This window comes from Danio rerio, chromosome 7, assembly GCF_049306965.1.
Source record: "Danio rerio strain Tuebingen ecotype United States chromosome 7, GRCz12tu, whole genome shotgun sequence".
In the NCBI taxonomy this organism is placed as follows: domain Eukaryota; kingdom Metazoa; phylum Chordata; class Actinopteri; order Cypriniformes; family Danionidae; genus Danio; species Danio rerio.
Genome location: NC_133182.1, coordinates 68094542 through 68116802, shown reverse-complemented (window position 1 = coordinate 68116802; position 22261 = coordinate 68094542). Strand labels below are relative to the sequence as shown.

At 37.5% G+C, this 22261-nt stretch overlaps 1 protein-coding gene across 7 annotated transcripts; it reads right to left on the bottom strand.

Moving 5' to 3' along the window:
* Positions 1 to 2918: 2918 nt before the first annotated feature.
* Positions 2919 to 18095, bottom strand: LOC568392 (cadherin-1). 7 transcript variants are annotated; one of them, XR_012382791.1, is made up of 17 exons: positions 13672 to 18095; positions 10557 to 10671; positions 9833 to 10080; positions 9440 to 9580; positions 9147 to 9302; positions 8783 to 8927; positions 7983 to 8158; positions 7721 to 7904; positions 6275 to 6450; positions 6005 to 6196; positions 5750 to 5905; positions 5118 to 5262; positions 4198 to 4373; positions 3992 to 4119; positions 3667 to 3911; positions 3421 to 3546; positions 2919 to 3238 (listed from the first exon to the last, which is right to left on the bottom strand). XR_012382791.1 is itself a non-coding variant. In XM_068222735.2 (16 exons), the coding sequence occupies exons 4-15, from the start codon at positions 10007 to 10009 to the stop codon at positions 4015 to 4017; spliced, it is 1929 nt and encodes a 642-aa protein (XP_068078836.1). In that variant the 5' UTR covers positions 10010 to 10080; positions 10557 to 10671; positions 13672 to 15444; positions 17953 to 18095; the 3' UTR covers positions 2919 to 3911; positions 3992 to 4014. The 7 variants fall into 7 exon arrangements, 3 of the variants coding, with proteins under 3 accessions (XP_068078836.1, XP_068078835.1, XP_696808.4); XR_012382790.1 differs by having other exon boundaries at positions 2919 to 3546; XR_012382789.1 differs by lacking the exon at positions 13672 to 18095 and adding an exon at positions 11632 to 11866 and having other exon boundaries at positions 3421 to 3911.
* Positions 18096 to 22261: the final 4166 nt, after the last annotated feature.

The window sequence follows — 22261 nt, the reverse complement described above, 5'->3', positions numbered from 1 at the left end:
AGGGCATCCGCTGTGTAAAACATAGGCTGGATAATTTGGCAGTTCATTCCGCTGTGGCAATCCCTGATCAAGGGACTAAGCTGAAAAGAAAATGAATGAATGAATATTCTATTTTAACTCTCTTATCTATCTCTTCCCTATGTGAAAGTATAAAATGCACCTGCCGCCCAGGCAGAGGGACTTAAGGGGAATTTAGTCCAAATGGTGCATGGTTAGAATTCGGGTGATAGCTCCCTCTGGTGATGCGCAATGGAGGAAACTGGAGCTTCACCTACAACAGTAAGTGAATTTCATTGTGTAATTTATCTACATATTTTTCACAACAATAACTTAAGTTATTACTGTATTTTTTATAGAATTGGTCTGGAATTTATAAAGCAAATTAAAGATACATAATTTCATAAAATGTTATTCAACTGAACAAATGAAAGCTAAATGTTCCTAACATTGTGAAAGGCAAATATATAAATGAGGAATAAATATTTCAAAAGTGAAAATGTCATAAAATGATTTTGCACCTTGCAATAAGTCCAGTAAAACATTAATACGTGTTTTTATACATTTTTAATATGAGATTAGCACTAAGAGTTTTGAAAATATGAAAACCTTCATGAAAACAGAATATCCAAAGTTGTTTATGTACCAAAGCATATTCAAAACTAAATAATTTTCTTTACATGACAAATAAACCATGTAAATACTTATGTACAGAAAGTGTAAAAATCAATTATTAATCATAAATAAGTGATTAATGAATTATAAAATTGTAAATGCTTAAAGTCTACAGGTGTCCAGGGACAGGCTCTACAATGGTTTAAGTCATACTTAACTGACCGCTACCAGTTTGTGAATATTAATGGACAGCCTTCACAAGTCAGCCCAGTAAAGTATGGGGTGCCTCAAGGATCAGTTTTAGGCCCTTTACTGTTTACAATTTACATGCTACCTCTGGGAGACATTATTAGAAGACATGGGATCAGCTTTCACTGCTATGCAGATGATACTCAATTATATATTTCCACTAAACCTGACGAGACGTCTGAACTTTCTAAACTAACTGAGTGTATCAAAGACATCAAAGACTGGATGACCAACAATTTTCTTCTCTTAAACTCCGACAAAACAGAATTATTACTTATTGGGCCTAAATCTTGCACACAGCAGATCTTGCAACTCAATTTACAATTAGAGGGATACAAAGTTAGCTTTAGCTCTACTATAAAAGATTTGGGTGTCATATTAGACAGCAATCTAACTTTTAAAAACCATATATCCCATGTCACAAAAACTGCCTTCTTTCATCAGAGAAATATCGCTAAATTACGAAATATGCTATTCATCTCAGATGCAGAAAAGCTAGTCCATGCTTTTATGACTTCGAGACTGGATTACTGTAATGATCTATTTGCTGGCTGCCCAGCATCCTCTATTAACAAACATCAATTAGTACAAAATGCAGCAGCCAGAGTTCTGACCAGGTCTAGAAAATATGATCATATAACCCCAATTTTATCCTCCTTACACTGGCTGCCTGTTAAGTTTCGTATTGAATTTAAAATATTACTTTTCACCTATAAAGCTTTAAATAATTTAGCTCCTGTTTATCTAACCAACCTTCTGTCTCGCTACAAACCAACTCGCTCTTTAAGATCTCAAAATTCAGGGCTTCTGGTAGTACCTAGAATAGCAAAATCAAGTAAAGGAGGTCGAGCCTTCTCTCTCATGGCTCCTACACTCTGGAATAGCCTTCCTGATAACGTCCGAGGCTCAGACACACTCTCCCAGTTCAAAACTAGATTAAAGACCTATCTGTTTAGTAAAGCATACACTCAATGCATCACCTAGTGGGTTCCACACAGGCTTCTGCATCTTTCTTATATACACTATGAACAGCAGCTACGCTAATTATTCTCTTTATTCTCTATTTTCACCTGGGGATACTCATCCCGAGGTCCTCAGATTATGCGGAGTCACTGATTGGATCCAAGACCAGCGACGTGATGATCCCAAGAATTCCATATCCGGGACCAGGCCATATCCTGAGCTGCTGCTGCGCTGATGGTCGTGGGGAGTGGAGAACATGAGTCTGATTCCAGCGACGCTCCAGGGACAGATGAGTCTTCGCTGAGGCCATCTTCCAGCCTAAACCACGGCGAATGAAGCTCTGCACAAGACTTTTGGCCAGCGGAGAAATTAAAATGGTCGTGCCCAAGTGAGTCTGGTTCCCTCAAGGTTTTTTTTTCGCTCTCCGCTGTCGCCACTGCCTCGCATGGTTCAGGATTGGTAGAGCTACGCATCGATGAATTGGCTCTTCAGTGTTTGAACTCTCAGTAATGATTAAATCACACTGAACTGAGCTAAACTGAACTGAACTTAAACACTAAAACCTGAACCACACTGTTCGTTACTATGACCATTTATGTGAAGCTGCTTTGACACAATCTACATTGTAAAAGCGCTATACAAATAAAGCTGAATTGAAAAAAAAAAAAGCTGAATTAAATGACATAAAAATCCTGAAAAGTCTAACAACAAATATTTGAAGTTTGAAACATTAGGATATTGTATCTGACATTCAGCTTCTTTGTCTTCCTCAAACCAATAACATTTATAAGCATGTATACTTGCTAAAAGCATCTTCCCCCTTCTTTCCTTTTTAACAGTGTGAGCAAATGTTGATAAATGAATTAATGAAGACAGAATGTCAGGGCAGGTGCTCTACATTTATCTTTATTAATAAAAAGCAGTTAGACTGCATCTAGTCTCTAATAAACAAAACAAAAATATGTGATTATAGCAGGACAGATCATTAGTCAAAGAAATTACATTTATACAAATAAGCAAGTGTAACGGGTCCCACACGAGTGGAATCCGTCCTGCGTTGTGTTGTTGTTTTTCAATAAAGGACTCCAAACCTCTTACCGCTTGGCACTGTCTTTATTTTCTGCACAAATGGAAAATGTGTTGAAAACATGCATTCTGTGATTATGATCTTCATTAAACAACCGTTTAATGTCTCCATTAACCACGAGACAACCTTCTCTCAGCTCAGAAGGAAGTGAACTGCGATAGCGATTTCTTGAAAGAACATGTATTAAACTAATCTGCTTAACATAAGACTAAATTAATATTAATGACATGAAATCACAAAAACTACCAACAATACAAAAACATACCTGCACAAATGGAAAATGTGTTGAAAACATGCATTCTGTGATTATGATCTTCATTAAACAACCTGTTGGCACACGAGGAGTAATTACAGCATGCTAATATGTGCTAATCTCACTCACAAATGCAAACGATCTCAATCACAACCATTTAGAACCACAGTTTCATATTTCCACATCACAGAGTATGTTTAGCGAAGCAACAAACATTTTAGATTTAAAATATACCATCAACCGTCAATAATATTACCGTTTAATGTCTCCATTAACCACGAGACAACCTTCTCTCAGCTCAGAAGGAAGTGAACTGAGAGAGCGATGAGCGCGCACACGAACGAGTATACACTCTTAAAGTGACAGTACACTTGAACAGGTCCTGAAAGTCACATACAAGCATAAACTCAAAACGATAAAATAATATATATAATATTATCAAATGAAGTAAATAAAAGTTATACTCAATAGAAAAAAGGATTTTGAGTGAAAATAATATTACCAAAATAACTCTGTTACACAAGCAAGATTTTTCTGATTTTCCAGTGTCTGGATCAGTAGCTTGTTCACGGAGAGACCAGTTCACCACCAGCTGGTAAATATTCACAATTGGAAATAACCTTTGGAATAAACTCAGGCGGGTCATTCACGTCTTTTGCATTCACAATAACCTTGGCAGTTGAAGTAGGCAAAGAGTCGACAAATGTATCATCGTTACCACTGCTTGCTCTTATCATAGTTCATGGGCTAAATGGAAAAAGAAACGGCCTTTTACTGAGGTATGCCATCAACCAATTGCCTGGGCAGACATGAGTAACAAACAGTACCTTTACAGTGGCGATGATGCCCTCTAGACGGCTGGGTCAGTTACTGTAATAACTGCTGTGGCAGTGGTTGACAAACCCTCTCCGTTCATGTCAGCAGCCATAACAACCAAAGTATATCTGGACCATTGCTAAAAGACGAAGATGACTGATGAGCTTGCTTCCATAAAATTGACAACTGCTCAGATTAATTAAAAAGCATTTCTCACCTCTCTGTCCAGGCCTGTTTCCAGCACAGAAATCCCTCCACTTACAGGATTGATAGCAAACATGTTTGGTTTTGGAGATGGTGGATCTTGGCTGATAATGGAATAACTGATATCAGCATTATTAGAATTTTCTTTATCATCTGCATCAGTGGCTGTGACCGTCATAAACACTTCACCTTTGGTGAGAAAGTAAAGAATAAATAGCAGGCATGTGACCAGCCTTTGTAAAGAAGCAACAAGGACCAGTACTCTATGCAGCTATTTAACCCCTGACTACACAAAATACAAACTCTATTAATTACTTAATTCTAGATGAAATGTTAATATGTGTAAAACATAATACTGTGAGTCAATAACTAAATAAATTGATGGTTCACCCAAAAATAAAATAATGCCAATATTTACTCATTCTCCATTTTTTCCAAACCTGTAGAATTTTTTCTTCTGGTGAACACAAAATATGATATTTGAAAAAAATATTGGAAATGGTCATCCATCAACATGCATACAGTTAACAGCCCCCCCCCCCCATACCCCAATTTCCACCAACTTATTATAGATTTCAATCGCTAACCCTTTACAACATTCTTCAAAATATCTTATTTTGAGTTCAACTAAATAAAGAAACGCATTAACCACCTGAACATATAAAAAGTTTCAATTTTGAGTGGATTATCTTTTTAACCTGCGATGCGAGAACATTGAAAACAGATTTATTTCTGTTAAGATTTGTTTGGCTGTTTAAATTAAATATTACTCATAACCAAGAAGTCAACTTCTTGTGTATTCTTTTATATATTATAATAGGGTTCTTTGATGTGCACATTATACACAAAATAAAGACTCCCAATCAAAAATCTGTGATATGCAGTTCACATAGGCCATCCTACTGTAGTCAGATAATACAAAACTGCACCTACCCTTTCCAGCAGCTTCAGGAACATTTCCATTAATAAGACTTTGAGTAAACACTGGCTTATTATCATTTTGGTCTATCACAGTTACAGCGATCCACATTGGTTTTTCTTTAATATCTCCATCCAGTCCTTTTGCATGAGCTACAAGCTAAAGACATGAGAAAAAAGGGCATCTTAGGTAATAACTGAGTTACAAATTAAAAAAAACAAAAACTTTATATTCATTCATTTTCTTTTCGGCTTAGTCTCTTTATTAATCCGGGGTCACCACAGCGGAATAAACCGCCAACTTATCCAGCACATTTTTATGCAGCGGATGCCCTTCCAGCCGCAACCCATCTCTGGGAAACACACATACACACACACACACACACACACACACACACACTACTGACAATTTAGCCTACCCAATTCACCTGTACCGCATGTCTTTGGACTGTGGGGGAAACCGGAGCACCCAGAGGAAACCCACATGAACGCAGGGAGAACATGCAAACTCCACACAGAAACACCAACTGAGCCGAGGATTGAGCTACCAACCCAGCGACCTTCTTGCTGTGAGGCGATAGCACTACCTACTGTACCACTGCATCGCAATAAATACTTTATATATAGTTAAAAAAAAAATTACTTACATGGTATGAACCTTTTTTTTCTCTGTCAAGTGGCTGAGTCACACTGATCCACCCTGATAGTTTGTCTATTTGGAAAATCCCCTTAGGATCCATATCTGCCCCTTCACCAGTAATCTTGTATTCCATCTGAGTTTCAGCAGCATAATTTGTGTTTATCTAAATACAGAAAGCAAAAACATTAGAAAAACAGTCAAAACAGAAACATTTTCTCATCATTATTCTCATTTAAACAGTTCATTCATAATCATCACTGACCTGGACCAGCCTCACTGGGAAAGGACCTTTGCTATTTTCAAGTACACTGATTGGAGGAATAACCCAATTACTGGCAAACAGAGGTGCATTATCATTGCTGTCAGCAACAGCAATAACTGCTGTGCCAGTGGTTGACAAACCCTCTCTGTATCTGTCAGTAGCCGTAATAACCAAAGTATATCTGGACCATTGCTGAAAGAGGAAGATGACTGATGAGCTTGCTTGCATAGAATTGACAACTGCTGAGATTCATCAAAAAGCATTTCTCACCTCTCTGTCCAGACCGGTTTCTAGCACAGAAATCCCCCCACTTAAAGGATTGATAGCAAACATGTTTGGTTTTGGAGATGGTGGATCTTGGCTGATAATGGCATAACTGATATCAACATTGTCCGTATTTTCTTTATCATCTGCATAAGTGGCTGTGACCGTCATAAACACTTCACCTTTGGCGAGAGAGTAAAGAATAATTAGCAAATGTGAAGAGTGGGGAAAATCACCACTACCAATGTAAATATTTCACACTTTTAACCACGGACGACGCAGTGGCGCAGTAGGTAGTGCTGTTGCCTCACAGCAAGAAGGTCGCTGGGTCGCTGATTTGAACCTCGACTCAGTTGGTTTTTCTGTGTGGAGTTTGCATGTTCTCCCTGCGTTCGTGTGGGTTTCCTCCAGGTGCTCCGGTTTCCCCCACAGTCCAAAGACATGTGGTACAGGTAAATTGGGTAGGCTAAAATTGTCCGTAGTGTACGAGAGTGTGTGTGTGTGTGTGTGTGTGTGTGTGTGTGTGGATGTTTCCCGGACATGGGTTGCGGCTGGAAGAGCATCCCCTGTGTTAAAACGTGCTGGATAAGTTGATGATTAATTTCGTTGTGGCGACCCTGGATCAATAAAGGGACTAAGCCGACAAGAAAATTAATGACTGACTGAATGAATGAATGAATGACTTTTAACCACAGAAAATACAAACATTATAATTACTTGATTCAAGTTTATAGGACTGGTCTCACTCTTTTAAATGTCAACAATTATTTGAATGTGTAAAAAACATAAAACTGTGAGCCATTTACTTATTAAAGAGAAAAATATAAATTATATAATTATTTACTCATCCTCATCTGTTTCCAAACCTGTAGGATTTTCTTTCTTTTGTTGAACACACACGATGACATTTCAAAAAATATTGGAAAACGGCATTCATCACATTCCATAGTATTTCCTCCCTGCTATGGATGTCAGTAGCTACCCATTTCCAACATTCTTCAAAATATCTTCTTCAGGGGTCAACAAAATAAAGAAACTCATTAAGGTTTTAAACCACCCGAGGGTGAGAAAATATTAATTTTGTGGTGAATCATCTTTTTAACCCGAATGTTATATTGAAAACAGACATTTCTTCTGTTAATATATACCCTGAAATTCAACAGTACTCATGAACGAAAAGCAAATCAACCTATATTTTCATATATATATATATATATATATATATATATATATATATATATATATATAATTTTTTTTTTTTTTTTTTTTTTAACAGGGCTCTCTAGTGCACATTACAATATAAACATTCCACAACCAAAAATTGGAAATACGCAATTCATAAGGGTCATCCTACTGTGGTCAGATAATACAGAAATTCATATTTGTGCAAAAAGCTCATCCCTGCATTAGAATGTTGAAAGCAATCTCAACAAAACTGCTTCATCCACCTACCCTTTCCAGCAGTTTCAGGAACACTTCCATTGAAAGGGTTTTGAGTGAACACAGGCTTATTATCAGGCTTATTAGGTGCATTATTATTGCTGTCTGTAACAGTAATAATTGCTGTGCCAGTGGTTGACCCACCCTCTCCATTCATGTCAGTAGCCGTAATAACCAAAGTATAACTGGACCATTGCTGAAAGATGAAGATGACTGATGAGCTTGCTTGCATAAACTTGACAACTGTTGAGATTCATCAAAAAGCATTTCTCACCTCTCTGTCCAGGCCTGTTTCCAGCATAGAAATCCCTCCACTTACAGGATTGATAGCAAACATGTTAGGTTTTGGAGATGGTGGATCTTGGCTGATAATGGCATAACTGATATCAGCATTGTCAGTATTTTCTTTATCATCTGCATCAGTGGCTGTGACCGTCATAAACACTTCACCTTTTGTGAGAGAGTAAAGAATATTTAGCAGGTATTTGACCAGCCATACCACAGAATCACTCTTTTAATGTCACAAATTATTTATAGGTGTAAAAACATACTGTGGGTCAATAAGTCACTAAAGGCAAAGTTCACCCAAAACTGAAAATTCTGTCATAAATTACTTATCCTACACCTACTGTATTCCAAGCTGGTAGGTGTTTTTTTCTTCTTCTGTTAAACACAAAATATAGTTTGAAGTATGTTGGAAACTGCTATTCACTGACTTCCATAGCCCTTTTTTCCTCCTACTATGGATGTCAATTGCCACCCGTTTCCAACATCCTTCAAAATATATTTGTCTGAGCTCATCTGAAAAAACTAATTCATTAAGGTTTGGAAGCCCCTAAAAGTGACTAGATTACATTTTAATTCATTAAACCTTGATATAATAATGCTCAAAAGGTTTTTCAGGTAAGCAGAGCCTTAAACTTAATGTAGGGTTTCTTTGATGTGACAATTATACACAATATAAACAGAAATAAAATTCACAAAGGGTCATCGCACTGAATTGCATATTTATGTGAGAAAAGCCCATCCCTGCATTAGAATGTGATTTAATTAAAAACTACACCATTCACCTACCTTTTCCAGCAGCTTCAGGAACATGTCCTTTAAATGGATTTTGAGTAAAAACAGGCTTATTATCATTTTGGTCTGTCACGATTATATAAATTTCCATTGGCTTATTTGCAATATTCACATCCACTCCAGTTGCATGAGCTACAAGCTGAAGACATGAGAAAACAAATGAATGTTAGATGTTTATTTAATTGTATTCTTTATTTTTTAAAAATAACCACTTGACCAATAAAAAAATTATAATAATAAATAAATAAATAAATATATATATATATATATATATATATATATATATATATATATATATATATATATATATATATATATATATATATATATATATATATATATATATATAATTACTTACTTTGTATGAAGCTTTTTGTTCCCTGTCAAGTTTCTGAGTCACACTTATCCACCCTGATAGTCTATCTATTTGGAAAATCCCTTTAGGATCCAGATCTGCCCCTTCACCTGTGACCTTGTATGCCATCCTAGTTTCAGAAGCAAATTCTGACATTATCTAAATACAGAAAGACATGAAACTTTTTACACAAATATTCTTCAAGACTTTTTTTTTTTTTCAAAATCATCAGAAAACAGTAAAAATCTCCTCATCAAAGTCATTTTCATCACAGTTCATTTCTAAATGTCACTGACCTGGACCAGCCTTTTTGGGAACGGACCTCTGCTATTCTCAGAAATACTGATTGGAGGAACAATCCAACCTCTCTTTAATCTCTTTAAACCTGTTAAAGACTTTGGAAATGTCAGAACCAGATCATCATAAGGAGATTCCATCTGCAAAAGAAAGTAAAGGATACAGTGACGTAACAGTTGTGTTTAGCAAAATACAAAATTTTTATTTTATTATTATTTATATATAATTTATAACAATAATATAAAAATTAGTAACAATAATAATAATAATAATAATAATAATAATAATATTTCACATACATCAGTGGAACATCTGACAATTTCTCTCTGTAATTAAATAATGATAAATCATGATATTTGTGTTGTTTTTGTTTTTTGAAGTAATATCTATACCTGTACAGAGGAAGTGTTCATTAAAGTATTCATGTCATGATCCTCATGATAACGGACATGCTCAACTCTGACAGAGACCATGTGCTTCTTGCCACTGGAGTCCCTTGCAAACACTGAAAACTCCTTGAGGCCTTCATGAAGAGTCACTGACCTCCTCATCATCAAAGTCCCATCCATGTTCAGATCAATCTCCTGATCAGTGGACTGAAAATCTGTTCCTGTTCTTCCATCACATGTGTTAAAAACGACTGTCAACAAAACAGATTCATTAAAACCACAAAACAGATCAGATTCAGATTAGAATTGACAAAACAGCTTGCTGTGCTCTGCAAATAAATGATTTTCTTATTTAGATATTTTGTCTTGTTTCTAGTACAAATAACAAAAAATTCCTAAATCAAGAAGCATTTTATAGACAAGTAAAAATATTCTGGTTTTCAGCAAATGTTAAAAATAATTCAAAATAATCTTATTTTTGTTCTGACGTCAGATTATTGAACTTACCCCATTGGCAGAATGTGTTGCTTGTTTTAAGGAAAACTTCATTTTGGCATATTGTTTTTGAAAACAAGACAAGAAAATGCTTCTTGATTGACATCACTCATTTTTATATTGGTGAAAGCAGATACAGTGCATGTATATAAATGTGTGTTTGTCTGCATTGATTACCCGCTCAATGTTTAGCTGCTTCTCTGGTATAAATAGACAGGTGAACACCGCTTACCTCTTCCGAGTCTCTCTCCTTTGTGAAGGTGATCTTTGTGAACTTTAAAAACCAGCAGATTTGACTCAAAGCCAGTTATACATGGAGACTTCTCTGCCAATCCATATGACAACACCTAAATTTAAACAAATTTGATGTTTTATATAACATTTACACTGACATGGTGCTTTTATAGTTTACTGTTTTTTAATTAATATCAATTCTGGTCACTTTTTTTTCAAGTTCCTCCACACCAAACTTACTCATCCATGTCTTTATAGAGTTTGCTTTGTGCACTGGTGCCCATCATGTTAGAGCATGAAGGGGGCATTCACAAATTGTTCACAGCATCAAACAGTTGGAGCATAAAATTGTTCAAAATGTAATGCATGCTGAAGCATCACAGCTTCTTTTTACTGGAGGCCCAACCCCTGCGAACAACTTCATCTTGATCCCCCTCCAACTTTACACTTGACACGGTGCAGTCAAGGAAGTACTGTTCTGGTAAATGCCAAACCCAGACTTGGCTTGACAGGCAGACAGACACTTTTCATTGCAGTTGGAGCAACTTTTTCTGTGTAAAATTAATTACTAAAACCATTTAAAGCACGCTCACTTGCTGTGCCTTGGGTCTCCAAGCCCTTTACTATACAGACCTCACAAAAAGACTTATATTGACTGACTGACTGACTGACTGACTGACTGACTGACTGATTGACTGACTGACTGATTGATTGAAAAAACTTTTAACAGGATGAATGTCCAAATTATTATTTGATTTCAAAGACAGACAGACTGACAAACCATCTGGAGCATCTTTACTTTTTAAGCAGTTGTGTTTTGACTTGTCATAAATAGATTTTACTCACTGTTTAATCTCCCTCAAGTGGTTCTAAACATCTATGTTTTTTTTTTTTTTTTTTTTTTGAGTGCAAAAGAAAATGTTCTAAAAAACATATTATTGAAGTTTAATTTCACAGGAGCGAAAATTTTTTTTTTCTATTTTAATTAACATTTTATTTCAATATTTACACATTTATTTTCAAACTCACTTATAAATTAAACGTATAGAATTTTTCTGAAAATAGACTCCTACCTTGAAAATCAAAAAGAGGGTTCCCAATCCCACAGTCATCCTCATCACAGTTTGAAACAAAATGTCTTGAAAGCTCTTTAAGAAATCACTTTCTGACTGGTTGTTCAGAGTTCACAGCTATTGCAGTTGTTTAAAATGTCTTCACTGGGGGTATTTATATTCTTTACTGTGAGCTGCTTGTGGGCTGAGACATTTTTGCACCATTACATAAAGTGCATGCACATACTTGCAATGTGAAAGACTGCAACCCTTTATTCTAAAAACTGATTCTTTCAAATACATATTTGCATAGAGCTTCCTTTAGAGCACGCATATTTTTTCTGTTAGGGAGCACAAACGTTCAAGTCAACCATCCAACATTTTCAAGTTCCATATTTTAAAGACTTATTTACTTACTTTCAATTCATCCTCCAAAATCTAATCTTTTTTTTTTTTTTTGTATGTGAAAACACAACAAAATATCTAGAAACTACATATAGAATGCTTTAACAGAACATTAAGTACTTTCCCCACCTCTTTTTAAATAGAGATCAAGATTGCAATTAAATAAATAAAAATATAATTCAAGAGTTCACACTTAGTTGATAATTGATTATAAAGCTTGTTTGGCAATCTGTCGCGGGAGAGAGCCCTGAGCTCATAAGATCCTCGAGCCCCGGGCTCCCCTTGTTTGCAAGACAAGAGGGGAGTTTGAGCTTAGGTAGATCTCAAGATCTCTCCTGCTGTAGTAGCTAATGAACAAATAGTGGCTGTTTCTTAATATGCATTCTTCAGCAATCTTAAGGCCCGGATTAAGAATTCAGAGGCCCATGGGCACAATGTCCTGTAGACAGCCTACCTAGCCACACACCTATAGATGAATTAGAAAATACGGTAATATAATATTTAAAAAAAAAAAAATAATCTGTATTGTATTGCTCACATTTTTTTAAAACAAACTAAATACAGTACATATATTTTTAGTCTACAAACTTATTTTTAAAGCATTTTTATAGCATACTTAGAAAAAATACTAATACAACTAGTGAAAATGAATGAAACCTCTCCAATCCAGTCCTATGAATCTTGCATATGACTCCTACATAATACACACACTTATTAATGATTTCTACTTGTCTTTCTCTTGATGAAGAGTCTGCAAAATCTGATATGTAGTGGGGGAAAAAAAGAAGAATGAGTTCATCAGACACTATATTCGTACTGGGTTCATGATTGATCACGTCAAAAGATGTTGCCATGCACTTTATGAGCTCCGCCACTTGCACTGCTGTATTGTGCTCTTTAGTTATTTTGTCTCTGTCAATAAAAACGGTAATGGGCGTGAACCGCTTAACTAGTTTATTCCCATGAGATGAGCTATTTGCACTTAGCCTATATAGATACTCCAAAATCTGCATTCTGCCCCCCCTCGCAGGGGCCCCAAGTGTGCATGGGCCCCTGGGCCTGTGCCCAAAATGCATCCTTGTGTTCTCGTGAAACGTCATAATCAACAGCAAAAGTTCACTTCCAAAATTCAATTTGCAATCATTCGCAAGCAATCATAAGCAATCTTGAAATTAGCTAATAATAACCTTTCACAAAAAAAACTGTATATCTAGTGAGACATCAAATTGACTTTATAAGTTATTAATTTAATTATTATTTAATTTAACTTAATTAATTATACAACAAAACATAACTAAATGTGGTATAAAACTTATACATTTATACAAAAAAAATCTGTTGATGGCTAATCAAATACAAAAATAAAAAATGCTCAGGTACAATGCATGAATTACATTGATTTATGCGGTTTTCAAACTGAGTGCTCGAAAACAAGATGAGACCAGAGGGCTGTTGCACAAATGTAGGATTAGGAAAGCAGATGGTCGCCTCTCACCCACTCATCTGGGAAATTTACTTTCAATTACTTTCATGCCGAGACTTGAATCATACCCAGAGTTGAAATCTTTTAACAATTTCACACTTTGTCTGAAATTTGACAAGAGGACATCCATTACCTCAGGAACTTTATCATTAAGATTAATTGCAAACACTTACCTAATGTAAGATTTCCCCTATATTAGGCACCAGATTCAGCAAAGTTCATCAGGTCGACCCGGAGACATGAGAAGAGACCAAACTGTAGTTAGAATGGTTTATTCTGCAAGCCTGACAACACAGGATGGACAGGGATATTTATACACAGGGGCTGATAGCAGAAAGGCACTCCAAATATGGGCTAGTCATACAGCATTTTGTCTTAACATGAATCAGCATATTTCATATCTGAGCATAGTGGAATTTTCCAGCGTGGGTGAAGCTGCGAAATGAAACCAGACCATGGTCTCATATTTCTAACACCTGCAAGACTGAAACCAGACCATGGCCTCATATTTCTGACACACAAATACATATACACACAAAACCACAAGCACTTCTGCACGTAGCTGCAAACACACTAAAAAGAGGACAAAATGTTCTCTCAGTCCCCTCTTTTAGGCCGAAGGCCTAATGCATTAGTTTATAATTTTGGCCCATCATACTATCCATGGTAGCATAAACACGATTCATCAAACATTGTAAAAGAAAGGGGCCACAGCAACAAATAAGAAGGAAAATAATACATACAGGAATTATCATAGTAAGGAAAGGAGTCACCCAGCCGAACAGACCCATCATCCAACCCCAAGTTGTGTCGGGAACATAATCTGAAGTCATAGCAGTTTTTAACCCTTGGAGAGTAGACATAGCAGTACTCATTTACATACCCCCCCTGGGATGCTGTTAAGAGATCTAGAGCCATTCTATTTTGCAAAACCATGGTACGTAGATTACCCAGCTCCTTATTCTGGGCCTCATTAATTATTTTTGAGGCATTCAGAAATAGGCCCATGCGATAGTCCAGGGTCTCAATTCTTAGTAGAGCTTTTCCCACACCTATTTGCGGAAATAGAGCCAATACCACTTTGTTACCAGTGGTCCATAATTTAAAATCCTCGGGCACGTCAGTACCCCATGCAGAGTCATGGGGCTTCATTTCAGGGACACTGCGTTTAACTCTTTGCTGCGCTGACAGGACCTGGGCTGTCACAATAAAAGTGTGATCAGTCACATGCACAGGGGCACACTGCCCCGTCCAGTTGGCCGGTAGGGACATGTAGGCGTTTTTCCCACACAACCACCACCCACCCTGGACCACATAAGTGCCGTTTGAAGGTCCTGAGATGTCGACTGGGGCCCCCTCTCCCGAGGAGGCAATTTGTTGACAGTTAACAGTGCTTCCCATGAAATGAGAGCCCATGGTCTGGTTATAACACACAGGGTGTGTAATAGAGTGGTTAATAAAAACCTTGTGGCTAATAGGTGAGGGTTTAGCATGGCCAAATTTTACCCAAAATAGAGCATCACATGTACCATTTCTAATGCCAATCCGGTATGGATCGTAGTCATCGACAATTATATATGGATTCTGGTACCCTGATCCTGCAAAACTGGCAGAACATTTAGCAGCTGTTTTATTCATGGGTTTGGCATAAAGAGGGGTTTGCTTGGCTGAATGAGGCATAACAGAACATACATAACAACCAGATACATTATATGACCTAGCTAAAACTCATTTACATATTGATACCACATATTATTTCAATTGGATTGTCAGCCCCATCCTCTGCCCATCCAAATTCATGATCATGTGTCCAGCGTTTCAGCCTGGCTGCATTAGCTTGAGCAACAAGAAAGAGAAACAGTCCCAATGTCCATAGCCACTTCATGCTTATCCTTCTAGTAGTTATGCTGCGTGGAGGTGCTAGCTGATGTGGGGGCCCCCAAAATCTGTAAAACAAAGAGAGTCTGCAGACAGATTATCATAGTACAAAACTTATACATTTTTATTATTCAATAGGTGCTCATTTTATCCTGGTTGCATGGATCCACTGTGGAGAAGAGGAGGTTAAAACGGCGGTTCTGGTTACAGCCACGACATCCGTCGGGGGGCCATATTTGGGGTCCCCCAGTTCTGTGCTCATTTTATTGAACTGTCTAATCATTACTCTGTCACCAACCTTAAATGGGTGTGTTGGGTCTACCGGCATCGGGGCTGAACCAGAATGTATGTTAGTCCAGTATGCATGCAATGTTGTTAGTAGCTGTTGTGCACATTCACTCATATGAATATCCAAAGAACCGTCACCCAGTGTGGTACCCCTTTGCCTCCATGGTGAGGAAAAGGGTCGTCCCATCACAGTCTCATAAGGAGAGAGACCGTGAAGACTTTTGTGAGGAAACATCCTCATGTCTGCTAAAACGAGAGGTAGCAAGGCGAGCCAATTTGAGTGCCCTGCATGTTGCATAGCCTTTCTTAATTTGTCCTTAATAGTCCTATTAGTTCGTTCTACTATACCAGATGATTGTGGATGGTAGGGAATATGTAGCTGCCAATTAATTTGGAGTTGTTTAGCTAGATTTTGTATTACTTTCGCAGTAAATGAGGTTCCCTTATCTGAGTCTATGGCACATGGTATACCATATCGTGGAATGATTTCTCTTGTCAAGCATCTGATAACTGTATTAGCGTCTTCTTTACCACATGGGAAGGCTTCAACCCATTTTGAAAATTTGTCCACAAAAACCAGTAGATATTTATTAGGACCCCTCTTTGGCAGATGTGTGAAATCTACCTGCCATTCCTGAAAAGGTGTTTCAGGAAGGGGCAATTGTTGATGTTTAGCTTGAGGTTTAGTGATATTGTTTTGCGCACATATCAGACATCTATCTAGCGTATTATTGACATGGTGCTGTAAATTATTGATGCATAAAAAGGAACTCATTGTGTCTATTAACTCATTGTGTCTATTAACTCATTGTGTCTATTAACTCATTGTGTCTATTACCCCTCTTCGGCCGCGGTGTGTAACACCGTGAAACTCGCGGACGAGAAAAGGTGCACAGGATGATGGCAGGCATAAACGGCCTTTGCCATCTAGCATTATTCCATTAGGATCAGTCGTGGCGTCACATTCAGACCAGTAAGTATGATACTAAGTATTTAGTAAGCTGCTGTTTTAGATGTATTAGGAGCTCCTCCTGATCATCTTTCCACGCGAGGCGTGTTTTTATACGAGTGCGTGTCTTTTTGCCCTCATCTATTTCTTCCTTAATTGTCTCTGTGTGTACTATATCATGCTTGGGATCAAGAGCAGGTATTTTTGTTGTCATTTCGTCATCGTCATAGGACGAACCCATTTTGGTTTAAAGGATAAATCGATAATCTGCCCCAATTAGTTGGCAGTGACGCGAGCTGCGCAACAGCATGTCTACAAATTGCAGTGGTTTGTCCACTTCGGGCAGAAGAGATATGAGATCTTTAAGAACAGAGGGTGAGGGCGGAATTATCTCTATCCCTCGTGGTTTAGCAACCCACACAGCAGCCACATTAGAAGCTGAAGTAGTGCCCTTCGTGCTGTCAGGGGAGTCTGGTTTAGTTTTAATCATTTCTGTCAGAGACGGATAAATAGAAGGCACTGTAGGACTGTAGGAGGAACACTGACAGAGCATGAAATAGATTGCGAAGGCCCCGTATAAGGGGGTGGTGACGTCATGGTGGTTTTAGCAGCTGCAAGAGAGCCTCTCTTATCTGCCGTAAGGGCAGTATTACTTCTGCTTTTAGGTTTGGGGACAGATTTCAAAACAGTTTTGGGTGTAAAAATGCCTTTTTTTATCCCTTCATATAGAACTCATTTTATACCATGTGTCATATCCATTCATCATATATTGGTCATTCCATTCTGGATCCCCATATCAATTTGTAAGCTAACTGAAGGAAACCTGGGTCAAATGTTCCTTCCCTAGGAAAGTCTCTCCATTGAGATTGTCCCTCTGTCCACCCACCTAAATTGGACAGCCAGGGTTCAGTGTAAAATCCCCACCCACATCTATCCATCCATTGCTTTGGACTCTCACTGGGTTCTGGTTTTGGATATCCTTGTCCCATATTGCTGAAGCTGGTGCGTAATACTTATTTACTAAAATTTATTAAACCCCTGATTTGTGGAACCCAAATTTAATCGGGTACAACAACACAAATCCTTCTGTGCAATTTACTGTTTGAAGTAAACTTGACAGGCTAGCAAGTGTCAAATTAATAAATTTTCCTGATTTGTGGAACCCAAATTTAATTGAGTACGACGACACAAATCCTTCTGTGCAATTTACTGTGGAAAGTAAACTTGACAGGATGTTCTGTGCTCTAGAACACAGACCTCTCTTACCTAATTTTAACTAAAATCTTACGATTTCCTGAGATACACCGGAGCAGGCAGTGTGAATAAAAAATTCTCTTACCTGGTCAGATGTATCCCGGACGAGCCCCCAGATCTGTAAGATTTCCCCTATATTAGGCACCAGATTCAGCAAAGTTCATCAGGTCGACCCGGAGACATGAGAAGAGACCAAACTGTAGTTAGAATGGTTTATTCTGCAAGCCTGACAACACAGGATGGACAGGGATATTTATACACAGGGGCTGATAGCAGAAAGGCACTCCAAATATGGGCTAGTCATACAGCATTTTGTCTTAACATGAATCAGCATATTTCATATCTGAGCATAGTGGAATTTTCCAGCGTGGGTGAAGCTGCGAAATGAAACCAGACCATGGTCTCATATTTCTAACACCTGCAAGACTGAAACCAGACCATGGCCTCATATTTCTGACACACAAATACATATACACACAAAACCACAAGCACTTCTGCACGTAGCTGCAAACACACTAAAAAGAGGACAAAATGTTCTCTCACCTAATATTGCACAACTATTTTATCTGCTCAATTTAGTTAATCTATTTTATCATCTATATACACTTTAATCTAAGACTAATCAAAAAGCATTTGTCACCTCTCTGTCCAGGCCTTTTTCTAGCAAAGAAATCCCTCCACTTACAGGATTGATAGCAAACATGTTTAGTTTTGGAGATGGTGGATCTTGGCTAATAATGGCATAATTGATATCAGCATGATCAGTATTCTCTTTATCATCTGCATCAGTGGCTGTGACCGTCTTAAACACTTCATAAATACAGCATACATTGTAAAATTGTAAAATGTTATTGCACTATAAAATAACTGTTCAAAAGTAGTTTTTCATTTAATTTAATAATTTATTCCAGTGATTTTAAAGATGAATTATCAACTACATTACTCCAGTCTTCAGAGTCAAATGATACTTCAGAAATCACTATAAATTAACTATTGTTGTTGTTGTTATTATTATTATTATTATTATTTATGGTAATAGTAATAAAAGCAATAATGACTGGAGTAATAATTTTATCTAGAACTACACACAATAAGAAAGCAGTTATTTATTCATTCATTTTCTTTTCAGCTTAGTCTCTTTAATAATCAGGGGTCGCCACAGAGGAATGAGCCACCAACTTATCCAGCACGTTTTTACGCAGCGGATGCCCTTACAGCCGCAACCCATCTCTGGGAAACATCCACACACACACACTCATTCACACACACACTCATACACTACGGACAATTTAGCCTACCCAATTCCCCTGTAGCGCATGTATTTGCACTGTGGGGAAAACTGGAGGAAACCCATGTGAACGCAGGGAGAACATGCAAACTCCACACAGAAAAACCAACTGAGCCGAGGTTCGAACCAGCGACCCAGCAACCTTCTTGCTGTGAGGCGACAGCACTACCTACTGTGCCACAGTGACGCCCAAAAAAGCAGTTAACATTTCAATAAATATTTAACAATTTAACATTTTTAATTTAATAAATGTTGCCTTGATGAACTGAATACTTTTCCTTAAAAAATATGAAAAAAATGAATAAAAATGTCCCCAAACTTTTGACCGGTGGAATAAATACACACACAAAATCAAATTTAGTTACATCACAATTTTATTTTTTAAAGTGTCAGTTGTATTAAAAAAAGTTATGCTAAATAAAAAGGGTAGGTATTGCAACTACGTTTGGCTTTTGACACATTATTTAAAATACTGTATGTGGCTAAAAATTAGCTATTAACTTTTTTTTGGTGGGAGCACTTAAAAAACATGCCTGTAGGTTTTTTTTTTCCCAAGGAAAATCGATTTCCTGCGTACACTACAGCATCCACCAAGAAGCTCTAGTGATGAAAAACATGCCAGATGAACTTTTGTCTGTACTTAATGACGCTGTGAAAATGGTCAATTTCATAAAAGCTTGTCTATTATATTCACAAATTTTATTATTTTTATTTTAATCACCTATACAGAAAATATGTGTATTTAGTTAAAAATACAGTTTAATCGGAGAAAGGGGTGCTTGACAGGTGTCAAATATTAGAAAGGGGTGCACACAACAAAAAGTTTGGGAACCACTGCTGTAGGTCAATTGGGTAGGCTAAACTGTCTTTAGTCTATGTCTGTGAATGAGTGTGTATGGATATTTCCCAGTGATGGGTTGCAGCTGGCAAAGCATATATTTTTAAATTTCTGCAAAAAGCCCATCCCTGCATATGAATGATTAAAGTAAAACTGCATCATCCAACTACCCTTTTCAGCAGCTTCAGGAACACTTCCATTAAAAGGATTTTGAGTAAAGTAAGGCTTATTATCATTTTGGTCTATCACATTCACAACAACTCCCATCGGCTGTCATTTCTGCTGCACACCTGTCCACTGTATAAGCATGAGCAACGAGCTCATAATAAATATGGGCATGTAATATCTGAGAGGTTTATGTAGTTTTTACTATTTTTTTAAAGAGGGTTTTAAAATTCACGCCTCTCAGAAATGTCATACTTTGTATGAAGCTTTTTTCTCTGACAAGTTGCTGAGTCACTCGGATCCCCCTTGATAGTCTGTCTATTTGGAAAATCTCCTAAGGACCCTGATCCGCCCCTTCACCAGTCTCTTTGCATGCCATTTGAGTTTCAAAAGCAGAATCTGACTTTATCTAAACATAGAAAGGAAAAAAGTTCTCATCATGCACCTAACCTTCACTGACCTGGGCCAGCCTCATTGGGAAATGACCTTTGCTATTTTCAGTTACACTGATTGGAGGAACAATTCAACCTTTCACAAACAGAAGTGCATTATTATTACTCTCTTTTACAGTAATACTGTGCCAGTGGTTGACAAACCCTCTCCGTTCATGTAAGCAGCCTTAATAACCAAAGTATATCTGGACCATTGCTGAAAGAGGAAGATGACTGAGGAGCTTTCTTGTACAAAACTACTTTAAGATTCATCAAAAAGCATTTGTCACCTCCCTGTCTAGGCCTGTTCACAGTACAGAAATTCCTCCACTTACAGGATTGATAGCAAACATGTTTGGTTTTGGAGATGGTGGATCTTGGCTAATAATGGCATGACTGATATCAGCATTGTCAGTATTCTCTGTATTCATCTGCATCAGTGGCTGTGATTGTCATTAACACTTCACCTTTGGTGAGATCTATACAGTACATCTCTGCAATGACTCCAATAACTTATTAATAAAGTCCTCTGGAATGGCAAAAAAAGCGTTCTTGCAGGACTCCCAAAGTTCATGAAAATTCTCTGGAATGCCTCCTCTATCATCTCACTCCAGACATGCTCAATAATGTTCATGTCTGGTGACTGGGCTGGCCAATCCTGGAGCACCTTGACCTTCTTTGTTTTCAGCAACTTTGATGTGGAGACTAAAGTATGTGAAGGAGCACTATCATGCTGAAGAATTTGCTTTCTCCTGTGGTTTATTTATTTAGGTTTTATTGCCATATCAGCTGCATTGGCTATTTTCATGGCAAAAACATATACTAAATATATATATACTATATATAATTATATAATCATATCAGTGGGAGAGGTCACGGGTGGTGTACAGGCTGTCCATCCAGTATCAATGCGACATCAACAGCATCAACAGCAGCTGCTCAGGACACGGCCTGGTCCAGGAATATGTAAACCTTGGGAATAATAAAAAAAGACTAAGCGAAGATGCCGTTCAAATTATAATGTCTTTTGGTAAGTGTTCCCGGCTCCGGTTGCCCTAAATATTGCGGACTACCAATCCTTGAGAGGATTTGGATTTCAAAAGCATTGGTGTTTTATGTTTATGCTAATGCAAAGAGATGTGTCCTTAATAGAGTATTAAACTGACAGAGTGTGTCTGCTTCTCAAACTGTGCTACAGTAGGAAGGCTATTCCAGAGTTTAGGTGCCATATATGAGAAAGATCTTCCGCCAACAGTTGATTTTGATATTCTGGGAATAATCCATTGTCCAGAATTAATTGAGCATAGTGGATGTAAGGGGCTCTAATACACCAGGAGCTTCCTCAAATACTGGGAAGCTAAGACGTTCAAGGCTTTGTAGGTAGTCAATAAAATTGAAAAACGTATTCGATATTTAATAGGGAACCAATGCAATGATGAAAGAACTGGAGTGACATGATCATATTTCTTTGCACTCTAGCAGCTGCATTTTGAACCAGCTAAGGTTTGTTAATTAGGCCAAGAGGGCAACCGCCTAGTAACCCCCTTCAATAGTCTAGCTTTTCCACATCAGACATTGATAGCATACAGTGCATGCGAAAAGCATTCATATCGCTTCACATGTTCCTAACTTTATGTTAGAAACTCAGTTGATTGGACATTATTGTAAAAGG